This window comes from Nerophis ophidion, linkage group LG27 (genome assembly GCF_033978795.1).
Source record: "Nerophis ophidion isolate RoL-2023_Sa linkage group LG27, RoL_Noph_v1.0, whole genome shotgun sequence".
NCBI classification, from domain to species: domain Eukaryota; kingdom Metazoa; phylum Chordata; class Actinopteri; order Syngnathiformes; family Syngnathidae; genus Nerophis; species Nerophis ophidion.
This window is the reverse complement of record NC_084637.1, coordinates 16,344,665-16,367,070: the sequence shown is the minus strand read 5'-3', so window position 1 is coordinate 16,367,070 and position 22,406 is coordinate 16,344,665. Positions and strand designations below refer to the sequence as shown.

The following is a 22,406-nucleotide window of genomic DNA, read 5'->3' as shown; positions in this document are numbered from 1 at the left end:
TTAAAGGCCTACTGAAACCCACTACTACCGACCACGCAGTCTGATAGTTTATATATCAATGATGAAATATTAACATTGCAACACATGCCAATACGGCCTTTTTAGTTTACTAAATTACAATTTTAAATTTCCCGCGGAGTTTCTTGTTAAAATCGTCGCGGAATGATGACGTGTGTTTGTGACCTCTCGGGTTGTAGCGGACATATTAGCCCAGTACCATTTACAGCTAAAAGTCGTCTCTTTTCATCGCATAATTACACAGTGTTTTGGACATCTGTGTTGCTGAATCTTTTGCAATTTGTTCATTTAATAATGGAGACTATAAAGAACAATGCTGTTGGTGGAAAGTGGTGGATTGCAGCTGCATTTAGCACCGAAACACAGCCGGTGTTTCTTTGTTTGCTGTGAAGCTTTAACACAGAGCGGTCAAGCAAACATGTTTCTCTACGTCAACCAGCAAGTTTTTGGATGGGAAAATTGTGATACTAAGTCGGCTCTTACCGGAGACTTCAGTGGATTATGGGACCTCCTCCTATAGCTGTCAAAATGGCAGCTGTGATCTTGGCTCCTCGGCTTCTCTCAGAGACACTGCCGTTCACCGCAGCCATCCGACTTTCAGGTATGACTTTAGAATCTCACTAAAATACTATTAACACAATAAGCAGATGAGGGATTTTCCAGAATTATCCAAGTAAATGTGTCTAATTACGGTTTGCAGCTGAGTGTGAAGCGGCCGGAATGAGAATCAGCACCTCCAAATCCGAGTCCATGGTTCTCTCCCGGAAAAGGGTGGAGTGCCATCTCCGGGTTGGGGAGGAGACCCTGCCCCTAGTGGAGGAGTTCAAGTACCTAGGAGTCTTGTTCACGAGTGGGGGAAGAGTGGATCGTAAGATCGACAGGCGGATCGGTGCGGCGTCTTCAGTAATGCGGACGCTGTATCGATCCGTTGTGGTGAAGAAGGAGCTGAGCCGGAAGGCAGGGCTCTCAATTTACCGGTCGATCTACGTTCCCATCCTCACCTATGGTCATGAGCTTTGGGTCATGACCGAAAGGATAAGATCACGGGTACAAGCGGCCGAAATGAGTTTCCACCGCCGTGTGGCGGGGCTCTCCCTTAGAGATAGAGTGAGAAGCTCTGCCATCCGGGAGGAACTCAAAGCAAAGCCACTGCTCCTCCACATCGAGACGAGCCAGGTGAGGTGGTTCGGGCATCTGGTCAGGATGGATGGATGGGATTTTCCAGAATTATCCTAGTAAATGTGTCTAATTACATCTGAAACGCTCACACTGCCGCCGCCCAGAGCAGTCGCTTTTTTTTGGTGTGCTTCACTCTAACTTTCCTCATCCACAAATCTTTCATCCTCGCTCAAATTAATGGGGAAATCGTCGCTTTCTCAGTCCGAATAGCTCTTGCTGCTTGAGGCTATGATTATAAACAATGTAAGGATGTGAGGAGCTCCACAACCCGTGACGTCACGCGCACATCGTCTGCTACTTCCAGTAAAGGCAAGGCTTTTTTATTAGCGACCAAAAGTTGCAAAGTTTATCGTCGATGTTCTCTACTAAATCCTTTCAGCAAAAATATGGCAATCTCGCGAAAGGATCAAGTACGACACATAGAATGGACCTGCTATCCCCGTTTGAATAAGAAAATCTCATTTCAGTAGGCCTTTAACCCAAAATAGCAACATAAACTTACCTGGACGATAAAGACTTCCTCTCTTGAATTACACCAAATCTCAAACTTCTTGTTGTCCCCTTTAGCGCTCTCTGTAATTCCCACTGCGCTCATCTGAGATGTGGAAAAGGCAGAGGGAAATAGAGTTTTCGCAGCATTATAATACCATATGTGGGACTGTGTTACTAAAAAGGCAGCACACTCACATTGAGTGAGTGTTTGAAGCTGTAAGACGGAGCTTTTTCGTATCCCTCGCCATTCTCCTCCCTCCTCTTACAGAAGAGCAGGGCCTTCTGGTGCAGGAACAGGTGCCTCTGCATGGGCTTGAACCTGGCCAAGTCCTTCACCTTCGCGTGGCCTTTCTTGTGCTCGGTCCACACACTGAAGGAGCCCTGCATCAGCAAGCGACCCAGCTCTGAGAGGTTCCCCTGAGAGCAGAAACGAAAGCCACCGTCACTCCACAGCTGCACAGACACAAAGATCTACCTCGCTTAAAGGGGAACATTATCACCAGATCTATGTAAGCGTCAATATATACCTTGATGTTGCAAAAAAAAGACCAAACTCTAAATGGGTGAATTTTGGCGAATTAAAAGGCTTTCTATTATTTGCTCTCGGAGCAATGACGTCACGTTGTGACGTCACCTAGGTAGTCAACCGCCATTTTCTCAAACACATGATGAACATCTAGTCAAATCAGCTCTGTTATTTTCGTTTTTTTTTACTGTTTTTCGTACCTTGGAGACATCATGCCTCGTCGGTGGGTTGTCGGAGGGTGTAACAACACGATCAGGGACGGATTCAAGTTGCTAACATGCTATTTACCGGCGATGCTAAGGCAGACATGGCACAGAGATGTATGGATATCCTGCAGATGCATTTCCAACAATAAAGTCAATGAAATCACAAAGGTGAGTTTTGTTGATGTTATTGACTTATGTGCTAATCAAACATATTTGGTCGCGGCATGAATGCCAGCTAATCGATGCTAACAAGCTATTTAGGCTAGCTGTATGTATTTTTGTAGCTGTATTTGCATCCAGCCTTTCCCTCCACCCACATTTAATGCCAAACAAACACTTACCAATCGACAGATTTAAGTTGCTCCAGTGTCACAAGGTGCGAAAGTCCCGATTGTTTGGTCTGCACATTTTACCAGCGATGCTAAGGCAGACATGGCCGAATAACGTCAATAGCGATTCGTTCAATAGCTTCAGTTTCTTCTTCAATTTCGTTTTCGCTATCTGCCTCCATACTCTACCCATCCGTTTCAATACATGCGTAATCTGTTGAATCGCTTACGCCGCTGAAATCTGAGTCTGAATCCGGGCTAATGTCGCTATATCTTGCTGTGCTATCCGCCTGGATAGCATGTATATCACTGGATGACGTCACAGGAAAATGGACGGTGGCTTCACAGATATAAAAAATCAGGCACTTTAAAGCCTTTTTTCGGGATATTCCACAATGGGTAAAATTAAAATAAAAAAAAATCGTAAAATAAAATAACCCACTGGGAACAGATTTTTATTGGTTTTAACCCTTCTGAAATTGTGATAATATTCCCCTTTAAAATGCATGTATGCGTGCCTCATATCCTGTAATGGCGATTAGGTGCATGGAGTCATTGACTGCTTTTAGGATGCCAAGAATGGAGGAGAGCGCTTCCTGGAGGTCGCTGCAGCCGTCGCAACCTTTGCTGTATTTGATCAACTCCTGCACACACACACACACACACACACACACACACACACACACACACACACACACACACACGGACGCATATTCACTTTTTTTTGCCTCACAAACTTGAACCCCCATCCATCGCGCCATGTCACCTTCAACAGCAGCTGGTACTTGGTGATTCTCTGGACAGGTTTGAGGAGGTAGGAGTCCAATCCGAGTTTATGCTCCAGCTTCTTTTGACACTCCTAGTGCACAAACATTTAACAATTGTTAGGTTGAATTGTGCAGTGTAGTGGAATTTCTGACCTTTTTACCATATTTTGTGTCTGCTTTAGTCCAAAAAGAGAGTCTATCTAAAAGCTTCTGAATCACTGCAAGAGCATATGTAGGTGAGAGTTGAATTTGTGGTCGCTCTAACCCAGGGGTCACCAACGCGGTGCCCGCGGGCACCAGGTAGCCCGTAAGGACCAGATAAGTCGCCCGCTGGCCTGTTCTAAAAATGGCTCAAATAGCAGCACTTACCAGTGAGCTGCCTCTACTTTTTTAAATTGTATTTGTTTACTAGCAAGCTGGTCTCGCTTTGCTCGACATTTTTAATTCCAAGAGAGACAAAACTCAAATAGAATTTGAAAATCCAAGAAAATCTTTTAAAGACTTGGTCTTCACTTGTTTAAATAAATTCATTTATTTTTTTAACTTTGCATCATATAACTTTCAGATGGACAATTTTAGAGAAAAAATACAACCTTAAAAATGATTTTAAATTCCTTCCTCTTCTTTCCTGACAATTTAAATCAATGTTCAAGTATTTTTATTTATTTTTTTATTTTAAAGAATAACAAATACATTTTAATAAAATTTTTCATTTTAGCTTCTTTTTTTTTTTCGACGAAGAATATTTGTGAAATATTTCTTCAAATTTATGAATAAAATTCCCCAAAATTATTCTGGCAAAATCAGAAAATCTGTAGAATCCAAATTTAAATCTCATTTTAAAGTCTTTTAAATTTCTTTTAAAATTTTTCTTCTGGAAAATCTAGAAGAAATAATGATTTGTCTTTGTTAGAAATATAGCTTGTTCCAATTTGTTATATATTCAAACAAAGTGCAGACTAGATTTTAACCTATTTAAAACATGTCATCAAAATTCTAAAAATAATCTTTATCAGGAAAAATTACTAATCATGTTACAAAAATTATTTTTTACTTTTTTTCAAAAAGATACGAATTAGCTAGTTTTTCTCTTCTTTTTTTCGGTTGAATTTAGAATTTTAACGAGTCTAAATTGAAGATAAACTTTGTTTCAAAAATGTAATTTTCATTTTTTTCGTGTTCTCTCCTCCTTTAAACCGTTCAATGAAGTTTTTTTTCAGCATTTATTCTCTACCAAAAACCATCCGTAGAAGGAAAAAAAAATGTACGACGGAATGACAGACAGAAATACCCATTTTTTGAAAAATATATATAGATTTATTTATTAAAGGTAAATTGAGCAAATTGGCTATTTCTGGCAATTTATTTAAGTGTGTATCAAACTGGTAGCCCTTCGCATTAATCAGTACCTAAGAAGTAGCTCTTGGTTTCAAAAAGGTTGGTGACCCCTGCTCTAACCATTCTACAAAATGTTTTGACTGTTATGACTAAGGGACTCAAGGATGTTGTGGAGCAAGCAGTTGCAAAACAACGAGACCTTGACACATGAGGGAAACATATAAAAAGCCAGTAGACCAATATTTGATATTGATTTGCATGATTTTGCTTGATTCTGGATCCTTCGGAGGATGCTGTCCGTCTGCATTGGCAATTCAATCCAACTTGTACTTTTGAATATGCGTAAATAAAACTTTTGTACTAAAACCACTTTGTTTGCTGTTTAAGCTTCGGACCAATCCACCACATAAGATTGGCGTTGTCGGCAGGATTGATCGTACGCGCACAATATACAGCGGTACCTCGATATGTATTTAATTGGAACTGTGAGGCAGCTCGTACATTGAATGTCGGTCATTGAAATTAAATCAAATTGGTGCTTGGTTTCCCCAAAATACTATTATTTTAACATGCCTTTTAAAAGGAAACATGTACTTTTAGATAAAGTATCTTCTTCAAAGCTGCTTCTCCGTCAAACACGTCATCAGCGGCGTCTCCATATTTTTATGGATAAATGTCTGTTTAGAAATTATTTTAACATAATGCAGCTGTCAGTGGGTTTATGTTGACGTTTGTCCGGGGGGGGGGCTTTATTTTTTTATTTTTTGTTGGGGGCGGCGTGGCTCAGTTGGTAGAGTGGAGGGTTACTGGTTCGATCCTACATATGTGGTCCGCTCCAAGGTTTCTCATAGTCATCATTGTCGACATCCCACTGGGGTGAGTTTTTCCTTGCCCTTATGTGGGTCCTACCGAGGAGGTCGTTGTGGTTTGTGCAGCCCTTTGAGGCACTTGTGATTTAGGGCTATATAAATAAACATTGATTGATGATTGATCTATTGAACGTGTTAACAAAAACCTCGCTTTCATAAATAATTAAATATAAATTATATATATGAATGAGGTAGATTCCTTCGACTTGGTCAATTGAAAAGTAGCTCACCTGCAGAAAAAGTGTGGGCACGCCTGGGTTAGAGCGTCCGCACTGAGATCGGTAGGTCGTGAGTTCAAAGACTATAAAAATGGGACCCATTACCTCCCTGCTTGGCACTCAGCTTAAGGGTTGGAATTGGGGGTTAAATCACCAAAATAATTCCCAAGCACGGCCACCGCTGCTGCTCACTGCTCCCCTCACTTCCCAGGGGGTGGAACAAGGGGATGGGTCAAATGCAGAGACTAATTTCACCACACCTAATGTGTGTGTGACTATCAGTGGAATGTTAACTTTATACAGAGGGATTTAAGCAAGCTGATATGGAGGTGCACAAAGTCTGCGTGTTCTCAGCACCTTGAAACAGTAAAGGTATCTGCAACAACTGAGCTATAGCCGTCCCAATGAAAGCCACAGTTTTGCTTTTACAAAATAATAAAGCTCAGTTCTGACTGACAGAAAAAGCCTGTGCTCTTTAGAGCAATGTGTTGATACAGCTCTTGTATGGGATTTTGGTGAAACTGTCGGTGTCTAGTGTATGTATACCATATTCCCTTGAATTGCCGCCGGGGCGCTAATTAATTTAAAACCTCTTCTCACTCCTGCGCTTACCAAAGGCATGCGGTAAAAGTAAGCATGCGCTAATTATTTTAAAACCTCTTCTCCCTCTGGCACTTACCAAAGGCATGCAGTAAAAATGTGAGTGTGATGTAAGCTTGGACCTTAAATCCTACTGAATTGCTATTAATCTTCTTCTCTTTATACGATTTCAAATTACCAGTATTGAAATCAGCCTCCTCCATTTTGAAAACGATGACAGGGGAAGTTTCACTCTTGACGTCACGAGTTCGACCAGGCGGTAATACTAAGCATGCGCTAATTATTTTGCGAAGCGAGTTTGACCCGGCAGTAATTCAAGGCAGGCGCATACTATATGCCCTGCGGTAATTCAAGGAAATACGGTATTTCTAATATCGTTTTAAAATGACAAATGTCCAACTTTTATTGAAGTTTATAATGTAAAGAACCTGGAAGAAGGCACAGTCCGAGCACTGTCTCCATAAGCTCTCAGAGCGAGGTTTATTTTGGCAGTAAGCCTCGTAGATCTGGAGGTCCGACATCTGATGAAAGAACAAAACAATTGATGAGGTGAGTTTGCGAAATAAAAAGTTTGAAGAAGAAAATATTAAACCAAATTGCTTACTCTTTGTAAAAAGCAGCGGCCCACAAGTTCGGGGCAGTCAGTGTATGCCTCCAGTTCCTTCAGAAATATCCTGAAAATTCCAGTCAGCTGAGGTTAAGCCAATCCACTTTATTTTTACAGCACAATTTAAAGGCCTACTGAAACCCACTACTACCGACCACGCAGTCTGATAGTTTATATATCAATGATGAAATATTAACATTGCAACACATGCCAATACGGCCGGTTTAGTTTATTAAATTGCAATTTTAAATTTCCCGCGAAATATCCTGTTGAAACGTCGCGCAATGATGTGTATGATCATGCGTGCGCATGATGTCACGAATTGTTGGGACATCTTAGCTCATGTAATACTAAAAGTCTAAAAAGGCTAAAAGTCGTCTCTGTTCAACACGTAATTACACAGTATTTTGGACATCCGTGTTGCTGAAGTCAAAGTAGAAAGATGGAAGTGGGACACTTTAGCCTTTAGCCACACAAACACACGGTGATTCCTTGTTTAAAATTCCCGGAGGTGAAACTTTACTATGGATCAAAGCGGTCAAGCGAACATGGATCCCGACCGAATGTCACATAGCAGGTTTCGGTGAGAAAATTGTGGTAAAAAGTCGCTTGCACCGTCCATAAAGCTGCCGTCGACTTCCCTGAGACACTGGCCTCAAAACACCCGTGGGGACACACCTCCGACTATCAGGTACTGTTAAACTCACTAAAACACTAGCAACACAATAGAAAGATAAGGGATTTCCCAGAATTAGCCTAGTAAATGTGTCTAAAAACATCTGAAACCGTCCCAATGCAATTGCCTTTTTTTTTTTTAAAACTTGATTTTATTATTTTTTTCTACTCCGTCGCTATCAATATCCTCAAACACAAATCTTTCATCCTCGCTCAAATTAATGGGGAAATTGTCGTTTTCTTGGTCCGAATAGCTCTTTTTGTTGGAGGCGCTGTCACGCCAAATTTCTTCCCCCCTACAAAAACCTCCCCCCCCCCATTTACTTCCGGGGTTCTGATTAATACAGACGTTTTGTTAACGCTATATTATAAAAATATAACGCTATATTATAAAAATACAGACGTTTTGTTAATGCTATATTATAAAAAAAAATAAAAACAATTTACAAACACAAGCTATGGGATGACGCATTTACTTCCGGGGTCACGTTTCCTCTTATGTCATCCCATAGCTTGTGTTTGTAAATTGTTTTTTAATTTTTTTTTATAATATAGCGTTAACAAAACGTCTGTATTAATCATGACCCCGGAAGTAAATAGGGGGGAGGGGGGGGGGGGGTTGTAGGGAGAAGAAATTTGGCATGACAGCTCCCTTTATAAACAATGTGAATATGTGAGGAGCCCCCACACTTGTGACGTCATCGTCTGCTACTTCCAGTAAAAGCAAGGCTTTTTTATTAGCGACCAAAAGCTGCAAACTTTATCGTGGATGTTCTCTACTAAATCCTTTCAGCAAAAATATGGCAATATCGCAAAATGATAAAGTATGACACATAGAATGGACCTGCTATCCCCGTTTAAATAAGAAAATCTCATTTCAGTAGGCCTTTAAAAAAACCAAAAGTTTCAAAAAGTGCTGAGCAGTAGTTAAAGTACATATGTAGAAGCAGGGTAAAACTAAGAACAGTCTAGTGCAGGGGTGTCTAAACTACGACCAGCGGGCCAAGCTTCTTCAAATTGGCCCTATTTTAATCAGGAATTAGGCCCGCCAGGCATGGCCATCTCAATATTGACAAGCTAAATGCCGCACATTTGGCACTATCTTGTGGACGACGTGAGTAAATCAAGTTCATGATCAAAAATTGCACTTTGAAGTATTTCCCACTCATTGCGCAAATAAACCAATTTTTTATTTTTAATTTTTTTAAATACAACACACATATAACACAACCTGCTCACTGAAATGTTTGCATAATTTAAAAAAAAACGTCCAAACACCAGAAAAAATAAAAAAAGACAGATGACAACCATTTTAATTTATTACAACGCATGATTTAAAAAATGCAAAACACTCTCTACACCAGGGGTGTTAAATGAACAGCCCGCGGGCCGGATCAGGCCCGAGAACAGGCTTTATCCGGCCCACGGGATGAGTTTGCTAAGTATAAAACATAACCTGAGATTTTTGAATGAAGGAAACTGCTGTTCTAAATGTGTCCACTGGATTTCGCAATAGCAATCTTATGTATCTTTGTAGATGATGCTACAAAAGTACAGAATAAACCACATTTTAGCACATCAGTCGAGGAAAACTATTAAACTACATAAATAACATCCTGTAAATACATTGATACTTGTCCAGGGTGTACACCGCCTTCTGCCCGAATGGAGCTGAGATAGGGGATAAGTGGTTTGAAAATGGGTGGATATTATTTTTTGATCTTGATGGATTGAAAATGAACACTAATGAGTTAACTGGTAAACACCATCACATAATTTATTCAGAAAATATAAATAACCACAAATAAAGTATATGCTATTAACTGCAAAAGGTAATTGTATTAAAAAACAAAAACATTATGATTTGTACAATTTCAGAATGTGCTTGTTCTATTTTGAAACAAAGATAACAATTTTAAGTTGTCTTTATTTTTAAGGGCCTACTGAAACTCACTAATACCGACCACGCAGTCTGATATTTTATATATCAATGATGAAATATTAACATTGCAACACATGCCAATACGGCCTTTTTAGTTTACTAAATTGCAATTTTAAATTTCCCGAGAAGTATCCTGTTGAAAACGTCGCGGTATGATGACGTGTGCGCGTGACTTCACGCATTGTAGAGGACATTTTGTTCCAGCACCGTTCCCAGCTATAAGTCTTTTGTTTTCATCGCATAATTCCACAGTATTATGGACATCTGTGTTGCTGAATCTTTTGCAATTTGTTTAATGAATGATAGAGACGTCAAAGAAGAAAGCTGTAGGTGGGAAGCGGTGTTTTGCTGCTACCTTTAGCAACACAAACACAGCCGGTGTTTCCTTGTTTACATTCCCGAAAGATGACGGTGAAGCTTTACTATGGAACAGAGCGGTCAAGCGAACACGGTTGGATTGGACCACACACAAAGTACAGAGTATATTATGCAGCGATCATTTCGAAAGATCGTGTTTCGAAGAGGGTCCCTTGCGAAGGGCAGAGATGGGCATCGCCACCACCCGTCGACTGGTGCTGAAGAAAGGTGCGGGGCCGACCTTCAGGTTGTACAGGAAAGACTATATAATCTCACTAAAACACTAGTAACACAATAAGCAGATAAGGGATTTTCCAGAATTATCCTAGTAAATGTGTCTAATAACATCTGAATCGCTCCCACTGTATAGTCTTTTTTTTTTCTAGTCCTTCACTGTCACTTTCCTCATCCACAAATCTTTCATCCTCGCTCAAATTAATGGGGAAATCGTCGCTTTCTCGGTCCGAAACGCTCTCGCTGCTGGTGGCCATTATTGTAAACAATGTTCAGATGTGAGGAGCTCCACAACCTTTGACGTCACGAGCACATCGTCTGCTACTTCTGGTAAAGGCAAGGCTTTTTTATCAGCACCAAAAGTTGAGAACTTTATAGTCTATGTTCTCTACTAAATCCTTTCAGCAAAAATATGTCAATATCGCGAAATGATCAAGTATGACACATAGAATGGACCTGCTATCCCCGTTTAAATAAGAAAATCTCATTTCAGTAGGCCTTTAAGCTTTTCAATCTGGCCCGCCGGACATTCCCAAATGTTTTTTTTTAGATCTTTAAGATTAAACGTGTAGCTGCCATTCTGACGTGTAGTGATGTTTTCAAATGACAGTAAGTCTTGAACTACAGTATACATATTATTTTAATGGTTGGAATCTGCACTTGTGCATGATATACTAGTTACTATGGTGATCTAATTAGTTACTATGGTAATCTAATTAGTTAGTATTGTAATCTACGTCACATCAGGGATTTTTTTTTGTAAGTAAGTCAGTAGGTAAATGTTATTTATAAAGCGCTTTTCACAGATACAATCACAAAGCGCTCTACAAAACATAAGTAAAGTAAAACGACAATTAAATTTAAAACAACAGGAGCAACGTCATAAAAAGGATACAAAGTGGATTAAAAATTATAGTTAAAAGGTGCATTAACTAAAAGCTTTGGTAAAAAGAGTTTTCAAATGAAAGTTTCAACACAGTCAAGATCACAGAGGGACTGGTGCAAATTGTTCCAGGGTCTGGGACCTATAGCCTGGAATGCCAGATCTACACGGGGTTTAAAACGAGTTTTTGGGACCTTTAGAAGACCATATGTTGTCAATATTCAGTGTTTTATCGTTCATAGATAATATTGTAAATTTCGTTTTGTAAGGCGGTCCATCAGAACACTTTTAGCCTTCAATCAGACATTATTGTGAGGTTCTGTATTAGTGTTCATAAAATTCAGATACACCGGCCCCCAGACACATTTTTTACTTTACTTTTGGCCCCCGAGTCAAAATAATTGCCCAGGCCTGTTTTAGCTGCTTGATATTTCTGATTGAGATCAGGAGATTTTAAAATCTCCTGATGATTGAGGGAACCCCTCATGAAACAGTTCTGTAGAGATGAAGTAGTCTTGTGATTTTTCCCTCACCTACATATATATATATATATATATATATATATATATATATATATATATATATATATATACATATATATATATATATATATATATATATATATATATATATGTATATATATGTATATATATATATATATATATATATGATTATAATGGATATATATGTGTATGCATAGGCAGATATAGTCTCTTTACATGCAGTCGACTTTCGGCCCCCGGCCAAATGCGACAAACCAAGTCAAAAAGTTTGGATTCCCCTGGTTTAGTGTAAGAAACATTTAACTTAAAAACAAAACGAATGTAAAAAATACATAAAGCACAAAATAAATGAAAATAGATTAAGATCACATAACTCTCATGCTTTAAAAGCCAATGAGTAAAAATATGTTTTAAGACGTGATTTTAAAGCTCACTAAAGAGGGAGGCGCCTGAATAGCTTTTCCACAACAAAGGGGCCCAGGGCCCCTTCAAATATTTTAACACTGAATTAGTCATCTTACTCTTGATTTTAATCATATTCAATAATTATATCTTACTTAATTACAGTTTACAACCATGTCTAATTATATAAAACCATGTGTTAATCGCAAATATTTGTTTTTAACACAAAAACATTAGGCATATGTCAGGCTGATTACAAAAATAAATATTAACCAAATAGACTGCATAAGATGAGTGATGAAATAAGTGATTAAAAATAATTGACATACAATTAAGTTGTGCTAAATTAAACTAAACGAATAATAAATGGTTGTTAAACTGTCAAGACATTTTAAGTGCAAATTAATATACAGCTTCATCAATTTAGTCATAACATTTGCTCTTAAGAAACTTCTCTATGACTTTAGTTCCGGACTTCTTTTGTTTGTTTAATATTGTCTTGAATGCCACAAGTGGTGAAAAAGTGTATTATAACTAAGAAACACAGGTGAGAAACATTTTTGGTGGCCCTTTGGGTGACGCTCGCAGCCCAACATCCATCCATCCATTTTTACCGCTTGTTCCTTTCGGGTTTGCAAGGGGTGCTGGAGACTATCTCAGCTGCATTCGGGCGGAAAGTGGGGTACACCCAGGACAAGTCACCACCTCATCAAAGGGCCAACACAGATAGACAGACAACATTCACACTCACATTCATACTCTAGGGCCAATTTAGTGTTGCCAATCAACCTATTCCCAGGTGCATGTCTTTGGAGGTGGGAGGAAACCGGTTAAGAAACACTGCGTCGAGAAAACAAAAAATATTCAAATGAATTCTAAAATGAATTGGGAGCCAGTGAAGGGATGCTAAAATAAGTGTAATGTGTTTTTTTTGTGCCAGATCAAAGGCGAGCAGCAGTATTTTTGGATTAACTGCAAACCGGCGAGTGAGGCCTGGTTCACTCCAACATAAAGTCAGTTGCAGTAGTCTAAGGATGATGAAAAATGACCACGGACCCGCTTAAAGCAGTTGAAAGATGAAAAAAAAGTCTCAGATGATAACTGGATCGATCAATAGAAGTATTAATCTGTTGTTCCAAATTAAAAGAATTGTTGAACTCAGACTTAACATGTGTGATTGTGGGTTTAAAATAGAACCAAGCATATTTTTGTGTCAACCTCGGCAGTTTTAGGTCCTAAATGGCTGTCAAAGTGTACCAACTTGTCGGAATACCTACTCAGACTTCTTCTGTCTAGGTGAGATTCATGACTTACTGTATGATCGACAATACATTTTCAGGGAGTAAGGAAGCGAGGAAACAGCAGACCACTCGATGTAAACATAGTGACACACGGTAGTGATCACGGCACCGCTATAAATATTTTGTCAGCGTTAGCGCATATAATAACAATATCATTATTACATGGTTAATATTCAAGTCACAAAATGTAAATGGAGTATCATTGGTGCTTTTTGAATGAATATTTATTCGATTTTATGGGCAAAATAGAGGAGCTACCATTGGCTTCGCTGTAAGTTGACTTTTATTTACAAGTTTGACTGAATAAAAAAAAAAATCCAAATGATTGTGAAGAAAAGACCAAAAAAAAAAAAAGTTGTTCCCCAGTAAGAAACGATAGCGTGCAAAAGTCAGTTACTTCTCCAATAAAAGAAGCTTACCTTTTGTGAAACTGGTAGATTTCAGACATATTCCCAAAGAGGATGTCCTTCTTGCTCAGCAGCGTGCTGGGAATGAGGTGAGCCAAGATGGGGTTGTCCATCTCGGCGGCGTAGCCCTGGAGAAACACAACCACTGTATTTTGAGACCTCTTATTGGCAGGAAACGCTCATGACACTACCCCCGCTACAAACACAGTAGACCTGAGGAAAGCTTACCTCCAAAACACAGAGAAGCTCCTCCACATATGCTCTCTCCGTCTCCAGCAGTTCATTCATCACATGGCTGGAATACACACAAAGAGGCTTGTTGCAATCGGTTGTTGACAGCAATAATGTCGCAATACATTCACTGTACAAACATACATATACACATACAAGTACACATACATACATACACTCATGCATATAATCACGTTTCATCATACATATATTAACGTTGTTGCCCTAGTGCAGGGGTCGGCAACCCAAAATGTTGAAAGAGCCATATTGGACCAAAAATACAAAAACAAATCCATCTGCAGCCGCAAAAAATTCAAAGCCATAATACATACAGATAGTGTGTCATGAGATATCAATTGAGTTATGAGGACTTAAATGAAACAAAATTAGCTCAAATATAGCTACAAATGAGGCATAATGATGCAATTTGTACATACAGCTAGCCTAAATAGCATGTTAGCATCGATTAGCTTGTCGTCATGCAGTGACCAAATATGTCTGATTAGCATTCCACACAACGTCAACAAAACTCACCTTTGTGCATTGATGCACAACGTTGATAGTTTGGTGGACAAAATGAGACAGAAAAAGAAGTGGCATAAATCACGTCTTAGAAAGTCGGAGAAAGTTATACATGTAAACAAACTAGGATGAGTTCAAGGACCGCCAAAATTGGTAGGACAAAACGGCGCTCGCCAAATACTCGAATCAGTGAAGCATGTTTAATATAAACAGTGTGCTTTATAGCGGTGGAACCCAACCTTTTTGTAGCTGCGGACCGGTCAACGCTTGATAAATTGTCCCGCGGCCCGGCAGGGAGGATTCTTTTTTTTTTTTTGTCATGAAAAAGGGACGGTTTTTTGGGTTGGTGCACAATTGTAAGTGTATCTTGTGTTTTTTATGTTGATTTAATAAAATAAAATTAAAAATTAAAAAAAATAATAAAAAAAATCTTCTGCGGCCCGGTAGCAACCGGTGGTCGGGGACAACTGCTTTATAGCAATTAGGGAGGTTTGTGTCATGTTTTTCCTCCTACAAAAACCATATTAAAAACAAAAAATGTGTTTTTTTCCCGCTTTTTGAAAAAAGCTCTAGAGAGCCACTAGGGCAGCGCTAAAGAGCCGCATGCGGCTCCAGAACTGCGGGCTGCCGACCCCGGCCCTAAGAGAAACTGGGTAACACATAACACACTGACAAAGCATAACCTGTTACTATAACAATCTACAAGGTTAATACAATTTGCTTCTCTTTCTTTACCTCTGTTTATCTTGGTTTCTTTTGTATTTCAAGTTATCATTACATATATGTATTGTTGCAATTGAACAATTGCATTGTTGATAATAGAGGTAGATTATTGATATTGTTTACTACCAATAGCGCTATTTCTATTGGTATTTGTATTGCTCCAGTTGTAGTGTAATAATGTTCATTGTCATTTCTGTATTATTTATTTCACTAACAGCTTCTTTGCTATCACTTTTACAATCATATTTGTACATATCCTATTTGCTGATGTTGTTCTATTGTTGTGCTTGCTGTTGTTGCTGTCTTATCTCCACAATTTCCCCCTCTGCCCCACCCCCATCTAATCCCTTCTGCTCCCACCCAGCTGCACCAAATAATAATATAAATCAATTTAAAGGCCTACTGAAACCCACTACTACCGACCAAGCAGTCTGATAGTTTATATGTCAATGATGAAATATTAACATTGCAACACATGCCAATACGGCCTTTTTAGTTTACTAAATTGCAATTTTAAATTTCCCGCGAGTTTCTTGTTGAAAACGTCGTGGAATGATGACACGAACACGTGACGTCACGGACTGTCAGGAAATATTAGCGTTGCACCACTAGCGGCTAAAAGTCGTCTGCTTTAATCGCATAATTACACAGTATTTTGGACATCTGTGTTGGTGAATCTTTTGCAATTTGTTCATTTAATAATGGAGACTATAAAGAAGAATGCTGTTGGTGGAAAGTGGTGGATTGCAGCTGTCTTTAGCACCGAGACACAGCTGGTGTTTATTTGTTGTGAAGCAGAGCGGTCAAGCAAACATGTTTTCTCTACGTCAACCAGCACCAGCCTGTTTTTGGATGGGGAAATTGTGACATATGTCTTACCGGAGACATCAGTGGACTATTCGTCATCCTGCAGCAGCTGACAAAAAAGGCAGCTGTGAGCTTGGCTTCTTCTCGGCTTCTCTCTGAGACACTGCGTGTTCATCGCAGCCTTTTGACCTCGAGGTATGTCTTTCAATCTTTAAAATCTCATTAAAACACTATTAAAACAATAAGCAGATAAGGGATCTTCCAGAATTATCCTAGTAAATGTGTCTAATTACATCTGAAACGCTCACACTGCCGCCGCCCGGAGCCGTCACTTTTTTTTTTTTTCTCCTAGTTCTTCACTATCAATATCCTAATTCACGAATCTTTCATCGTCGCTCAAATTAATGGGGAAATTGTCGGTTTTTCGGTCTGAATTGCTCTTACTGCAGGTGGCTCACATTATAAACAATGTGAATATTTGTGAAGCCCTGCAACTCGTGACGTCACGCGCACATACTTCCGGTACAGGCAAGGCTTTTCTATTAGCGAACAAAACTTGCGAACTTTATCGTCGATGTTCTCTACTAAATCCTTTCAGCACAAATATGGCAATATCGCGAAATGATCAAGTATGACACATAGAATGGACCTGCTATTGCCGTTTAAATAAGAAAATCTCATTTCAGTAGGCCTTTAATAAAGTAAAATACAAATAAGGCAACAAGAGAAGTATCCCACACTCCTCTTTTGGAAAGTAAATCTGTACAGCCGATATGGCCATCTACATCCACTATATGATTTGCCGGAGAAGCTGGACAGGACACAAAAAAACAAACAAACAAAAAAAAAGCAATAATGATTGCAAGTCCAAAGGCCCTCACCGTCGCAGCACAGCCAGGTTTTCTTCCTCCTCTGAGAGGGAGGCATGCCTGGTGCCACCAATGTGTACAGGAGACTCCACCTAATGCAAACAAAACCTCAGTGTCGTTCCTAAAGGTTTCAAGCTTATTGACAAAATGACATTTACCTTTTTGCAGAGGGCATTATCTGCAGAGTACCTCCTCTCTTTCCTCTGTTGATCTGAGAAAAAGAAAGGACAATGTTATTTTGTGCAAGTCTACAGGACAGTACTGCGGTCTTTGAACACATCTTGATTAAAAAAAAGCATACTCGGAGATGCCTGCGGGGACTTGACTTCCGGTCTCGGTGCCACGGGCTGCACTGGACGTGTCTGTTTGGCGGCAAGTTTTTTCAGGCTGATGCGTCTCTTCTCAAACATCTCCTGGACGGAGCTTTGCTTCTGGAAAACTTTCTCTACCTGGTCCTGATGGAAGACGTACCAGGAAGATGGAAGTTTGACTTCGATTTGGAGGATGGCTGATTGTAACATTTGAATAGGAGCATCCTTGGAAAAACATCTACCCCATCATTCAAAAAATAAGGGTACACAGGAAGTTGCATACAAGTAGATAAACAAGCCTACATTATAGAAAGTACAGTGTTAACTTACAAATAAAACAAATGTACAAAATACAAAATAAAATAGATTAACATCCCACAACTGTCATGCTTTAAAAACCAATGAGTAAAAATATGTTTTAAAGGCCTACTGAAACCCACTACTACCCACCACGCAGTCTGATAGTTTATACATCAATGATGAAATATTAACATTACAACACATGCCTATACGGCCTTTTTAGTTTAATAAAATACAATTTTAAATTACCCGGGAGTTTCTTCTTGAAAACGTCGCGTAATGATGACATGTACGCGTGACGTCACGGACTGTTAGGAAATATGAGCACTGCACACACACACACAGCTAAAAGTCATCTGCTTTAACCGCATAATTACACAGTATTTTGGAGATCTGTGTTGCTGAATCTTTTGCATTTTGTTCATTTAATATTGGACAATTCAAAGTAGAAAGATGGAGTTGGAAAGCTTTAACCTTTTAAAAGCTTTTATCAATTACGCCAAATAGCGAAAGTGAAACCGCTTCTGTCAGGACATGATCTTGAGAAATTAATTCACGCCGTTATCGCAAATTGTTTAGACTACTGCAATGCCCTGTATGTCGGCATTAGCCAGGCCTCCCTCGCCCGCCTGCAGCTCGTGCAGAACTCTGCTGCTCGTCTGCTAACACAGAACCGCAGACGTGAGCACATCACCCCTATATCAGCGTCCCTTCACTGGCTCCCTGTGCGTTATCAAATCAATTTTAAACTCCTATTTGTTTTTAAATGTCTAAACAACCTCGCGCCAATATATCTCTCCGACCTCTTTCAGCCTTACTGCCCCACTCGATCTCTAAGATCAGCCGATCAGCTGCTACTGACGGTCCCTGACACAAGGCTGAAGCTTAGAGGTGACAGAGCTTTCGCTGCTGCTGCTCCCAAGCTCTGGAACGACCTACCTCTGAGTGTTAGACAAGCCTCCTCTCTTCCTGTTTTTAAATCTCTCTTAAAAACATAGTGTTAAAAGCCAAGGAATAAAAGTAGGTGATATCCATCCTGCAATGGCGCCCCATTATACACCTGCTGTGAACCTTTTTTTATGTTTTTATGTTTTCTTTAATCTTTTTTTTATCATGTTCTGTTTGTGTGTTGTTGTTCGCTAGGTCTTCGTATTATCTTTTAACCTGTCCATTGTACAGCACTTTGGCTACCCCTGGGGTAAATTTTAAATGTGCTTTATGAATAAAGTTGATTTGATTTGATTTGATTTGATTTGATTTGATTTGGCCAAACACAAACACACGGTGATTCCTTGTTTAAAATTCCCGGTGGTGAAACTTTACTATGGATCAGAGCGGTCAAGCGAACATGGATCTTGACCACTTGTCAACCAGCAGGTTTCGGTGATAAAATTGTGGTACAAAGTTGCCTCTTACTGGAAATCAGCTAAGCTTGCGCCGTCCATAAAGCTGCCGTCGATTTCCCTGAGACACTGGCGTAAAGACACCCGTGGACACATACCTCCGACTATCAGGTACTATTAATCTCACTAAAACACTAGCAACATAATAGAAATATAAGGGATTTCCCAGAATTATCCTAGTAAATGTGTCTAAAAACATCTGAATCTGTCCCAATGCAATCACCATCAATATCCTCAAACACGAATCTTTCATCCTCGCTCAAATTAATGGGGAAATTGTTGTTTTCTCGGTCCGAATAGCTCCTTTTGTTGGAGGCTCCCATTAAAACAATGTGAATATGTGAGGACCCGTCAACGGGTGACGTCAACGGGTGACGTCAACGGGTGACGTCATCGTCTGCGACTTCCGGTAAAGGCAGGGCTTTTCTGTTAGCGACCAAAAGTTGTGAACTTTATTGTGGATGTTCTCTACTAAATCCTTTCAGCAAAAATATGGCAATATCGCAAAATGATCAAGTATGACACATAGAATGGACCTGCTATCCCCGTTTAAATAAGAAAATCTCATTTCAGTAGGCCTTTAAAACGTGATTTTAAAGCTTATTAAAAAGAGGGAGAAGTCTGAATAATTTTTCCACAACAAAGTGGAAAAGTACATCTTTGTCAGTACTAATCCGTTCCGCGAGTTCCGATGTTTTCCATGAACAAATACATTAAATCTATCTGCTCCGTACACCCAAAATAAAAAATAAAAAACACATTGTAAAGACAATAATAATAGTTTTACTTGCAGCAAACAATGTGAAGAATGTAGGAATGACAAATGAAACCCATGAAGACTTAATTGTTGGCGAAGATGGCAATGAGCGGAGAGAAAGGACGCCACCAAACACCGTATTTTTCAGATTTTAAGTCGCTCCGGAGTATTAAATTGTACTTAAATCATTTGCGTGCAAATACTTGCAATAATTTTTTAAAGTAAATCTTATGAGTTATTTTTTTCAGTGTGGTTCTCACCCGGAAAAGGGCGGAGTGCCATCTCCGGGGTGGGGAGGAGACCCTGCCCCAAGTGGAGGAGTTCAAGTACCTCGGAGTCTTGCTCACGAGTGAGGGAAGAGTGGATTGTGAGATCGACAGGCGGATCGGTGCGGCGTCTTCAGTAATGTGGACCGATCCGTTGTGGTGAAGAAGGAGCTGAGCCGGAAGGCAAAGCTCTCAATTTACCGGTCGATCTATGTTCCCATCCTCACCTACGGTCATGAGCTTTGGGTCATGACCGAAAGGACAAGATCACGGGTACAAGCGGCCGAAATGAGTTTCCTCCGCCGGGTGGCGGGGCTCTCCCTTAGAGATAGGGTGAGAAGCTCTGCCATCCGGGAGGACCTCAAAGTAAAGTCACTGCTCCTTCACATCGAGAGGAGCCAGATGAGGTGGTTTGGGCATCTGAGCAGTATGCCACCCGAGCGCCTCCCTAGGTAGGTGTTTAGGACACGTCCGACCAGCAGGAGGCCACGGGGAAGACCCAGGACACGTTGGGAAGACTATGTCTCCCAGCTGGCCTGGGAACGCCTCGGGATCCCCCGGGAGGAGCAGCACGAAGTGGCTGGGGAGAGGGAAGTCTGGGCTTCCCTGATTAGGCTGCAGCCCCCGCGACCCGACCTTGGATAAGCGGAAGAAGATGGATGGATGGAAGTAAACAATAAAACATTAAAGGGACTCTTAATCTCTGAGCAAAAATTGCAGTTAAATAAATACTGAACACATCTTAAAGTGCAGTTTTTTTATTTTAGTTTTTTTTTTATATATACCGTCAGCCATACTGGCTCGTTCGTCCGTGCTGATAGGTCAACCTGGCTCATTCGGTTTGAAGCCGAAATAATCCCACAACAGGACATTTGCTTTGACATCTTTTTTCCTCACAATGTTTGTTAGCCCTGCGATGAGGTGGCGACTTGTCCAGGGTGTACTACGCCTTCTGCCCGATTGTAGCTGAGATAGGCACCAGCGCCCCCCGCTACCCCAAAGGGAATAAGCGGTAGAAAATGGATGGATGGATGGATGTTTGTTAGCCAACAACAAGTGAGACTTAGTTGTTGTCAGATGTAAACAGTTCCGCATTCACTCAAAGAGACAAAGATTGTGGATGAATGACAAGAGGGCTCACTCCATTTATCAATTAATTCCGTGTCAAACCTTTGCACAGGTAAAATACCCTATTGGGGATTTAATAGAATTATTCAACAGTGAGAAATAACTCACAGTGCTGCTAAAATACTAAATGACCTGCTTTTAAAGCTGCCTTGTAATTTTGAATAATTTACCTGAATGTGCATGAACTATTTATGTTCAAAATTGTTTGAAATGTCACATGTTAAATGTTTGAAAATTAACTTTCAGTTTACTGTACTGTGCCAAATGTACTACTATATGAGTACATATTTTTAATTATTTCATTGAAAATAAAACAGTAAAGCCCATTTGACTGTCTTCTATTTTAATAATGAGACACAATTGTGTCAAAGTCATGATTTTTTATTTCATGCTTGAAATAAGAAAATATTACTTTGAAAAAGCAGTTTTATACTTGTTAGTGTTGATCACACAGCTTTGCAACAGTTGATTTCTCTCTGGCAGTCATCGAGGGTGGACGCTCCCCTTTCCTCTCCCTTATCTCTCCTGCTTGCTTCTTTGTTTTGTCGTGTCTTAACTTTCTTGTTGCCTCTTTTTGCACTACTCTCCAAATCTAAACATTGGAACTATTTAAATGGCCTCAACAAAATTGACAAGATCTTGGGTTTGGGGGAACCTGCTGTCGTGACGAAGCGGTTGTTGCTGGACACAAGACGGACTCTTGGGAGAAGAAGGAGGGCCGCGTGTCTGGCGACCCTTTTCTGTCGAGGACGTGAAGATATATCCACCTTTTCGGAATCATGACAACAGGACATCTGCTGATTGGAATAAGCGTTGCTCTGGTTTGTCGACAAATTGGAAGTTGCTGGGAGTCTTCAAAGTACCCCAAAGCTGCCACAAATAATTGGAGGATGCGGGAAGAACTGTGGATTACATTGGACTGTCTACCCCGCAGGTTTGAGGACCAGTCATAAACAATTTAGAGTGAAAAGAAAATTTTTATTTTCACTCGCATACAAATTATTCTAATTTGGATTGTTTCCCTGGCTTCGAGACTCTCCCGAAGGACAGTGCAGCGAAGACACAACAACCTCCCTTCTTGTCTCTCATGGACACACACCTGTTGTTGTTGACTTTGGACTAGCGACTGCACAATATATCAAGGCCGTGGAACAGAGACACACAAAAACATCAACAAAAAAATATGCCACACACACACACCCCATCTCCCCCCAAGCCAACGCCCTCAACGCAAAT

The 22,406-nt window shown here is 40.0% G+C and overlaps 1 protein-coding gene across 11 annotated transcripts in view; it reads right to left on the bottom strand.

The window, feature by feature from the left end:
• The window catches only part of mcf2la (mcf.2 cell line derived transforming sequence-like a), a 207,371-nt gene that overhangs the window by 23,440 nt on the left and 161,525 nt on the right, over positions 1–22,406 (bottom strand). For all 11 annotated transcript variants that reach the window (XM_061889826.1, XM_061889831.1, XM_061889823.1 and 8 more), the window contains 11 exons: positions 17,307–17,460; positions 17,164–17,216; positions 17,018–17,097; positions 14,082–14,148; positions 13,866–13,981; positions 7,147–7,216; positions 6,971–7,063; positions 3,517–3,609; positions 3,269–3,394; positions 1,885–2,106; positions 1,700–1,792 (listed from right to left, as the gene is read on the bottom strand). In XM_061889826.1, coding sequence (XP_061745810.1) covers positions 1,700–1,792; positions 1,885–2,106; positions 3,269–3,394; positions 3,517–3,609; positions 6,971–7,063; positions 7,147–7,216; positions 13,866–13,981; positions 14,082–14,148; positions 17,018–17,097; positions 17,164–17,216; positions 17,307–17,460 — 1,167 coding nt within the window. The remainder of the gene's footprint in view (positions 1–1,699; positions 1,793–1,884; positions 2,107–3,268; positions 3,395–3,516; positions 3,610–6,970; positions 7,064–7,146; positions 7,217–13,865; positions 13,982–14,081; positions 14,149–17,017; positions 17,098–17,163; positions 17,217–17,306; positions 17,461–22,406) is intronic.